Source organism: Loxodonta africana, chromosome 5 (assembly GCF_030014295.1).
Source record: "Loxodonta africana isolate mLoxAfr1 chromosome 5, mLoxAfr1.hap2, whole genome shotgun sequence".
NCBI classification, from domain to species: Eukaryota; Metazoa; Chordata; class Mammalia; order Proboscidea; family Elephantidae; genus Loxodonta; species Loxodonta africana.
In genome coordinates this window covers 107,126,917-107,136,435 of record NC_087346.1, presented here as the reverse complement: position 1 = coordinate 107,136,435, position 9,519 = coordinate 107,126,917, and the positions used below count along the sequence as shown (strand labels likewise).

At 42.6% G+C, this 9,519-nt stretch overlaps 1 protein-coding gene across 1 annotated transcript in view; it reads left to right on the top strand.

Moving 5' to 3' along the window:
* Positions 1-1,075: 1,075 nt before the first annotated feature.
* The window catches only part of DCUN1D4 (defective in cullin neddylation 1 domain containing 4), a 113,118-nt gene continuing 104,674 nt past the window's right edge, over positions 1,076-9,519 (top strand). Inside the window, exon 1 of the mRNA XM_064285823.1 lies at positions 1,076-1,240. Within this exon, the coding sequence (XP_064141893.1) occupies positions 1,225-1,240 (16 nt within the window). The 5' untranslated portion in view covers positions 1,076-1,224. The remainder of the gene's footprint in view (positions 1,241-9,519) is intronic.

Below are 9,519 nucleotides of genomic sequence, written 5' to 3'. Positions count from 1 at the left end.
CTTTCTGTGTCGGCTCTGGAAGAAGGTCCTTGTCATCAATCTTCCACTGGTCTAGGAGCTTCTCAGTGCAGGGATCCTGAGTCCAAAGGACACGCTCTGCTCCTGGCACTACTTTCTTAGTTGTATGAGGTCCCCCATGTCATTCTGCTTACTTTTCTCTTTTATATCTCAAAAGAGATTGACTCAAGACACAACCTAGTCTTGTGGATTGAGCCCTGCCTCATTTATTATAGAGGTAGGATTTATAACACATAGGAAAATCACATCAGATGACAAAATGGTGGACAATCACACAGTACTGGGAATCTTGGACTAGCTAAGTTGACACACAAATTTTTTGGGGGGGGACATAATTCAATCCATAACAGATGACCATTGATAAATAATGGTCATTTCGTTAATAAATGAATGAACAAGAAAGCCAGTGTTTCTGTTTATCCATTTCTCTTGCATTGGCCTTTTCTGTGAGGTGGGAGCCATGATTGCTAGCTGCTCCTGGGTTTACACACAGGGAAAGCTGCTTCTCTTTCATTCTGATTTTAAAAATTCCAGGGAAGAATGCTAACTGGCCCAGCCGAGATCACATATTCACTGGGAGCGGGAGCTACCCTGACTGGAGCGGGAGCTACCCTGACTGGAAACCTATCAGAGCTTTGTTTGGTAAATAGTGGGGTGAGTGTTTCCCAAAAGAAGAAAGGGCTCTTCCCAAGAAACAAGGGGTAGGTTGGACAGAAACAACTCCAGTGGCCTTGACAACAGCCACTGTCTTGCTCTGTGCTGGTCATTTCTGTGCCTTCATTTCCTCATTTGTGAAATGAGAGTATGTGCCAAACTCACCCCTGAGATCACCCGGCCCCAACATTCTATTCCCTTTTGTTCTGGTTCTAGTTCTACTTCTGTTTCCTCCTGCTGAATTCTGTTCTAGTGCTGTAGGCATTAAGTGGAGAAAGACATGAGTGTGGGCAGCCTTAGTCAAGGAAGGCTTAATGCAGGAGGTGAATTTTAGCTGAGTTGTAAAGGCTGAGGGAGCATTGTGTAAGGGGAGAGGAGGGAGGACACACTTTTAACGTTGGGGTTAAGTGTTAGTGTTGTGCCATCTGTTTGTTAGGATTTTTTTCAAATGTAAATACTTTTGTAAGGGGCAATAGTTTAACTCATCTATATTTTCTTCTGAATTAGCTTATCAGAGAACAGCAAGCTGGTCATCCACAAGGATCTGAGGGAATGAGACATTGGACAGGTAAGTTTTGTAAGTTTTATAAGGCCAACTTAACTAAAAATAGGTCCTGAACACAAGTATCTCTGGGGTGTAGGAATTAAGCTGATCACTTTGGGGCCTACACCTTGTATGTGTGTTGGGGAGTGGGGCCAGGAGGGGGAGAAGTTTGGGCTCCAGTATGGGGAGAGTGATTCAGAGGAGCAGGTAAGAGAGAAGGGTCTTCGTTTCACAAAGTTAAGAAGGCGTGAGGCTCTTACACACACGATTGGTGCTAAATCCCGCCCGTGATCATTAAGGTACAATAACCTCTGTGCTTGTTCCTTCCTCTTCCAGTTCCTCAAGGTACCCTTCTGTGGCTCTCCTCAAGGATGTTGTTCAAGCTCATTTCACTCTTCTCCAGTCAATTATGATTACAAAGGTTAGGGAACTGTGAGGTTTGCCTTCACTTGCTAATGATGAGTCTTGTCCTGAAAATGGGGGTAGTCTGTCTAAGTGGCCACCCACCAGGTACCACAATGAGGAGCTCTGGGCACTGGAACAGGAAGGTGGAAGGAGAAGTGGGAGGATGTGAGGAAGTGGTGCAGTTTTGACCAGTGAACAATGGCAGTCCTTTAAAGTTGTGTTGCCTGTAACAAATCTCTGCTGCTTTGAGCCTTACTTTTCCATACCCCAATATGCAGCCCTAAAATCTGGCCTTCTGGTCTGTTTAACAAGGAAGAGAATAAAGGCCCAGACGCTGGAATTGGGGAAACCGTGCTTCATGTTGCTTCTAATGATAGGCAGAGAGAACACAGATTTGTCCTGGCCCCCAAGGACTACACTAGGTACAGCTGCCTACTGGTGCTAGAAAAATAGGTGCCACTTTCACAATAAAGGACTTGGAGTGTGTGTTGGGTTGCAGGTGGACAAGCAACCCTCTGTAAAATGCTATGCAGAGAAGCAACATATCACAGTGATTAGGAGTACAGATTAGGAGCCAGTCTACTTGGGTTTAATTTTTCCAATTCCAACTTGTGTTAACTTGGCTGGGCCATAATTCTCAGTGGTTTGGCAGTTATGTAATGATGTAATTTGGCAGTTATGTAATGATGTGGAGCCCTGGTGGTGCAGTGGTTAAGAGCTCAGCTGCAAATCAAAAGGTTAGCAGTTCAAATCCACCAGCTCTATTCTACCCTATAGGGTCGCTATGAGTTGGAATTGACTCGACGGCAACAGGTTTGGTTTTAACAGGTTTGTAATGATATGGTTGTCTTTCATGACGTGGTTTGATGTGATTAGCCAATCAGTTAGTTATAAAGGCAGTTTCCTTGGAGGTGTGGCTTTCATCCAATGTATACATGTAGGTTCTGGCAAAGCTTGCTTGCTTGCTTGCTCTGAATCCTGCATCAGGTTCATCATCATCTGACCTCTGGTTCTTGGGATTTGAGCCTGCAGCCTGCCATAATGCCTGCTGATCTTGGGATTCATTAGCTTCCATAGCCTGTGAGCCAGCTGCCTGCCATCTGACCGGCTAATCTTGGGTTCCTCAGCCCCTGCAGCTAGGTGAGTCAGGAGAAGCCTCCAGCTTGATGCCTGACCCACAGACTTGGGACTTGCCAACCTCTACAACCACATGAGGCATTTCCTAGGGATAAATCTCTCTCTCTCTCTCTCTCTCTATGCTTCACTGGTTTTGCTTCTCTAGAAAGCTAAACCTAAGACAACCATATACTGGCTGTGTGACCTTGGGCAAGCTATTTTACCTATCTGTGCCTTAGTCTCCTTACCCGCAAAATGGATTTAACAAAAGTATTTACCTCTTGGCATCACTGGGAGGATTAAATGAGGTAATACAAGCACTTAAAATAATACCTGGTGCAACATCGGCACTAAAGTGTTTGCCAATATTTATATTCCTTAGTCTACTGTCCGTGAATTTGAAATATGTTTCTCAAAGCTAAAGTTACAAAATGTGAATGGAGGTTTGCATTGCTAGAGCTTCGAAGCCAGAAAAAGTGATTGTGAGATTGAAGAATAAAAAGAAAGCAGCAATGGGGACTCACAGAGTCCCTGGGTAGTACAAATCAATAGGTTGGTGCTAACTGAAAGGTTGATAGTTTGAATCCACCCAGAGGCTTTGAAAGAAAGTCCCAGTGATCTACTTCCGGAAGACCATTATTGTGAAATTCACGGGGTTGTCATGAGTTGGAATCAACTCCACAGCAACTGGTTTGGCTCGGTTTTGGGTGGAGGCTCGAGGTCAGGCTTTCAGTATAAACTGACCTGCCTGTGGGAGTGGGTGCAGGAACAGCTGGGACTTGCAGAGGGCTGTGGGAGTTGCTGTTTGTGAGCTCAGGAAGGTCGGGGCTGAGACGCAGCAAGATGAGAGAGAAGGCAAAGGGACTTTGCTGGCAGGGTAGGCTTCAGAGTCTGGGTATGGGTGGCTGCAGAAAAGCAGTTTGACTAGAACCGAGTTTGGAACTGGAGATCAGCAAAATTTGGAAAGAGAGGAAGTTTATTTTTGGCATCTCCTCTCCACAGAGCACTTCTCACCTCTTGTTCAATGTCCAATACCTTTATATACCACTCTGAAAATGCCTCCAGAACTAAGCTTTCCCTCCTGTCCACCTGCTCAATGTTTAGAAATAAAGTTTCTATATTTTGAACACAGGCTCAGATGTCAGCCAGACTTCAGAGGCAAACTAACAGGTTAAAACTAATCACCCACTAACAAAATTACTGATAGCCACTGACTCTTTCCTAAAGACCCTGGATTTTAAAAACGAAATACTTATAAACTGAAATGAATGTCTAATCTAGGAATTCTTAATTTAGGAAGGGTTGGGGTAGGCATAAGGTGCCCCGGTAGTGCAGTGGTTATGCACTTGGTTGTTTACCCAAAGGTCTTCAGCTTGAATCCACCAGCTGCTCCACTGGAGAAAGATGTGGCAGTCTGCTTGCATAAAGATTACAGCCTTGGAAACCCTATGGGGCAGTTCTACACTGTCCAATAGGGTAGCTATAGCATAGCTATGAGTCGGACTCGACTCAACAGCAAAGGGGTTTGATTTGAGAAAATGAGCATAAGCAGCCCTGGTGGCATAGTTGTTACAGTACTTGGTTGCTAACCACAAAGTTGGTGGTTTGAACCCACCAGCTGTCCCATGGGAGAAAGATGTGGCAGTCTGCTTCTGTAAAGATTACAGCCTCGGAAACCCTACGGGACAGTTCTACTTTGTCTTATAGGGTTGTAATGACTTGGAGTCAACTTAATGGCAATGGGTTTGCGGTGAGCATAAGGTACCCGGGTGGTGCAAAACAGTTGAGCACTTAACTACTAACCTAAAGGTTAGTGGTTCGAATCTACTCAGTGGCACAACTAAAGAAAGGCCTGGCAATCTGCTTCCGTAAAAGTGGTAGCCAAAAAAACCTTATGGAGCAGTTCTACTGTCACACATGGAGTTGTCATGAGTTGGAATCATTCAACGGCAATGGGTTTGGTGTGGTTTTGAAGTGGATATGTGTGGGTTTCAGGCCTTTGATAAGGAGTCATCATTTTAAAAGATTCTTAAAGGGGGTTGTGACCTCTAAAATGTTAAAGGCAATTGCTTTCATCTATTTTGGCTAAGGTAGTGCAACAAAGTAAAATGTGTGCATTCAGGTTAGTTGGAAGGAAATATTTTCAAATGGATAAAGTAGTGATTGTGTGTGTGTGTGTGGTTTCTTCTTCTATTTTGGAACCATAGTTTTTTCTTAAATGCTTGGTTCATTGCTTTCCACTCACCAACATGGCTCCTGTGAGTTTAGGTATGAGTGTTGGGGAGGGGGATGGGGCTGAGGCGGGTATAACCAGTTATAAGGTCTGGAATCTGCTTAGTCATGTGTTTTCGACATCCTATGTCTTCTTCCTTTCTAGAACAGGAAGGTATTACTTCCATAACATATTATCGTCACCAAGGAAATGAACATACATTTTTTTACAGCTCCCTTCCTCTTCTTCTCTCCCCCATTCCTATTGCTGCCTGCCTTCTCCAACCTCCCACAATGCTTCACTTTGAGATAATGAGATGCTCGGCTACGATGCAGCCACCGATGCCTGGAGATGGATGGGGTCTCCAGTACTACCCTGAGAAGGATGTTAAAAAGACATTGTATTCATGGAATCAGGCTAGGAAAGGCGAGGAGAAATGAAGAGCCTGACAAAACACAGAAGCCATTGTCTAAGTAAAATGGTTATTCTTTCTGTCCATCTTCTGCTAGCTGGAGTAATTGAAGTTATGCTATATTTATGGAAGTCACCATAGAGGTCATGCATTGTTTAGATTCAACTGGAAAATTATACCTTCTGAGATCGAATTTAATGCAGCCTCATTAGAGCTTGATTAGCTCAATGCGGGAGTGAGGTGAAACTACCCAATTCAGAGAAGAACATGTGGTAATGAATGAATACATTTTTATTCAAATACCGTTAATTCCCTAGGTAGGTGTGATTTCCATAAATAGAGGGTCCTGCCTAAAAAGAAGTCAGTTTAAGTATCGTATAACTGTGCTGGAGAAAAGGATTTGCAAAAAAGGCTTATTAATGCTATCCTAATAGTCACGTTTCAAGAAATCTTGGAAGCTAGAAGCAGTTTTAAAAATAAATGCAATTTTCTCTATATCTAGGCGAGGGCAAAAAAAAAGTCATTGCTAAATGAAATTAAAATTGAAATACTAAGGTCAAATCTCAATATAATTGGAAAATTCTTAGTTTTTCTAAGAGATTCCTAAGATAGCTGCTGAAAACGGCAGAAACCAGGATTTTCTAGAAAAATTAAAAATATGAACTCGTTTTTACTTAAAATATCCTCCAAGAAGAACAATGACCCAACTGTACCCCATGAGGTTGTGCTAGCTTCACAAGGAAGCCTCAGCATCGCATAATTGGTGCTCACACCTTCATTCCTGCTTCGCTCTCCTACTTTTATAAGTACTCTTTACACATTTGATCTTGTTTAACCTTCATGCATCCCTTGAAGATATTACCCCATTTTCACAGATGAAGAAACTGAGGCCCCAGCAAGTCTGATGCCTCGTTCAAGGACTGTAAGTGGTAGGATGTGAATCTTAATTCAGGCTGGTCCAAGGCTAATCCTTAAAGCACTTGGCCTTTGCTGTGGTATGGCAGATAAGAATGTTTTTTACCAATAACTGTGGCTCTCAGGGAAGGGTACAAACAAATTTCAAAAAACCAGTTGTTGTTAAGTCAATACCAACTCATGGTAACTCCATGTATTGCACAATAGAACTGCATTTCATAGCATTTTCAATGTTGTGACTTGTCGGAAGCAGATCTCCAGGCCTTTCTCCTGAGGCACCTCTGGGTGTGTTCAAACTGACAACCTTTTAGTTAGTGAGCTTTTGCTCAGGGAAGGGTTATATCACTTAAAAGTATATATAAGTAAAAAAAAATATTCATTCTGGAACACAATACTTATCTCTATTCATGTAGAATCCTTTATAATTTATTACAATCTGTTTACTTGTTTAGGAAGCCGTCTTCTATATTCAGGCGTGCATTGGTGGTTCAGTGGTACAATTTTTGCCATCCGTGAGGGAGACCTGGGTTTAATTCCTGGCCAGTGCACCTCATGTGTAGCCCCCACACATCCATCGAGTGGAGGTTTGCATGTTATTATGAGGCTGAACAGGTTTCAGTGGAGCTTCCAGACTAAGGCGAACTAGGAGGAAAGACCTGGTGACCTACTTCTGAAAATCAGTCAGTGAAAACCCTGTGGATGACAACAATCCAATCAGCAGTCAACCGTGGGGATGGCACCAGACTGGGCAGTGTTTCATTCTGTTGTGCATGCGGTTGTCATGAGTCAGGGGCTGACTTCATGGCAGCTAACAAAACAACATGAACAACTTTTATATTCACAGAAATTTCCTATGTCCTTTTGAACTCCTGGTATTAATTTTCAACAAGATAGTTTTCAAAGAGTTTGAGTGATGTAACATTGCTATTGGGTTCTTTATTTTTTTTCTTTATGGAAATATGTACAGCCTCAAATATCAGTTTAAAAAACTAGGCTAAGTCGTATTGGTTGCATGGTCTGGTGAAGGACGTTTTTGCGTCCTAACTCAATTAATTTACACCGTAAACTTTAGAATGGAGGAAGGAAGCCAAGCGCCAACACACAGTCACTGTAGAGTCAGGGACTAGTTTAGAGAAAAAGAAAAAGATTTGGGGTGAGACACTGGATGTGATGGGAAAGGATTCATTCTGGAGTGTGATGCCCATGCAGAGTGTTACAACAATGATGACAACAACAGCTAACCTTTATCGAGCATTTACTATGTGGTGTGGTGCAAATAAGGAGCCCTGGTGGTGCGGCGGTTAAGTGGGTGGCTGTTAACCAGAAGGTCAGTGGTTTGAACTCACCAGCTGCTCTACAGGAGAAAGATGTGGTAGTCTGCTCCTGTTGGAAATGCTATGGGACAGTTCTACTCCGTCCTCTAGGTTCCCTATGAGTCAGAACTGACTTGATGGCAGTGTTTGGTGTTGGGTTTTTCAGGTGCAAATGATTAAGCATTTGGTAACTACCTGAAAGGTTGGCAGTTAGAATCCCAGAGGCACCTCAGGAGACAGGCCGGAAATTGTGCTTCCAAAAGGTCACAGCCTTGAAAACCCTACAGAGCAGTTCTACTCTGCATACGCTCTGTTGTCATGAGTCGAAATTAACTCAAGGGCAATTAATAAAAACAATAACTAACCGAAAGGTTGCCAGTTCTAATCCACCCAGAGACTTCTTGGGAGAAATGCCTGGTAATCTACTTCTGAAAGGTCACAGCCATGGAAAATCCTATGGAGCATTGTTTCACTTTGTCACACATGGGATCACCATGACTTGGAATCAACTCCATGGCAATGGATTGGTTGTTGTTGGTTACTGTGTGCCAGGCAGTGGCATCACAAGGGAGATGCGGGGGGTATTACTGTCAGAGGGGATGACACCAAAATGACTGTCTATAAAAAAATCCCTGTACTTAGTTATAACGACAAAACATTTTTCATAAGCCCAGCGTAATTGCATGTATCAATATACCTACAAGGCTAAAATTCTGTTAATTTACTTTTTGAATTTTCTAATGCACTCCACTCAGAGCTATCATTATTACCCAATTACAGTGACACTTCAAATCATGTGGTTTCATCTTCGAATCATGTGCTATTGTTTTCTATACTTCCAGTGTTTTTATAGTCCCTGATTTTGTCAAATTTTCTGGTGCTTTAGCTATAATATTGTGGTAATTAGTATTTGTGAACCTAAATCAATAACTTTTTTGAGAATGAAATAGTAATTAAAGGAAAAGTAGAAGTGATATATGGGAGTTAAGATTTACAGGTAACATTAGTACAAAAAACATTAGTAAAGATTCTGTATGGTCTGGTACAGGATGAGATCCATGGGGTGGGTGACACTATGAGTTACTACACTGGGTGACACCAACCCTAATGACGTCACTGGTGCCAGGCCATGTTGTAAGTGCTTTACTTATGTTCATTTATTTAACCCTCACATCATCCCTATAAAGCAGGTCCTAGTATTTCAGTTTTACACATGAGGAAACCAAGTCAAAGAGACATGAAGTAATTTGCCCTGTTAAGTGGTGGAGCCAATGAAATTTTAATTCAGGCTGTGTGGCTCCAGAAAGCCTATGACTGTTTCCCCAAAAAATGACAAAAGTGCTCTTAGAGTTTTGGGGAGAGTCCTGAAAGTTCCTGTCAGAAGTGTTCAATTCCATCTGGTAGGGTTTTTAATTATGGGGGACACATTATAGCTTCAGTGAGGCTGGTGAAAATATGGAAGTCCCTTCAATGTACCCTATAGGCCCACATGACAGGAGCGTATCAATTCTATAAAGCAACCCAGACTGATTATAAAGAGGTCACTTGTTGTGTTCTAAAATTCAGTCTTCTGACCTCTAGTGTAAGATGTTACTGTGGTTAGGTGCCTTAGAGTCAATTCTGACTCATCGTGATACTGTATGACAGAGTAGAGCTGCCCCATACCGTTTCCTAGGCTGTAATCTTTACAGGAGCAGATCATCAGGTCTGTTCTATCATGGAGGGAGCCTCTAGTGAGTTTGAACTTCTGACCTTTGAGTGAGCAGCCCAGTGCTTAACCATTGCACCGCCAGGGCTCCTCGCATAAGATAGGCAGAGGAAAAGAAAGCTGACAGGAAAAAATATACAAAAAAGCAATAGATGGCAAATAGTGCCATTTTTTCAGCTTGTTAATGACCACTAGTTTGAAGAGAGGCTGTCTTCTTTGGTC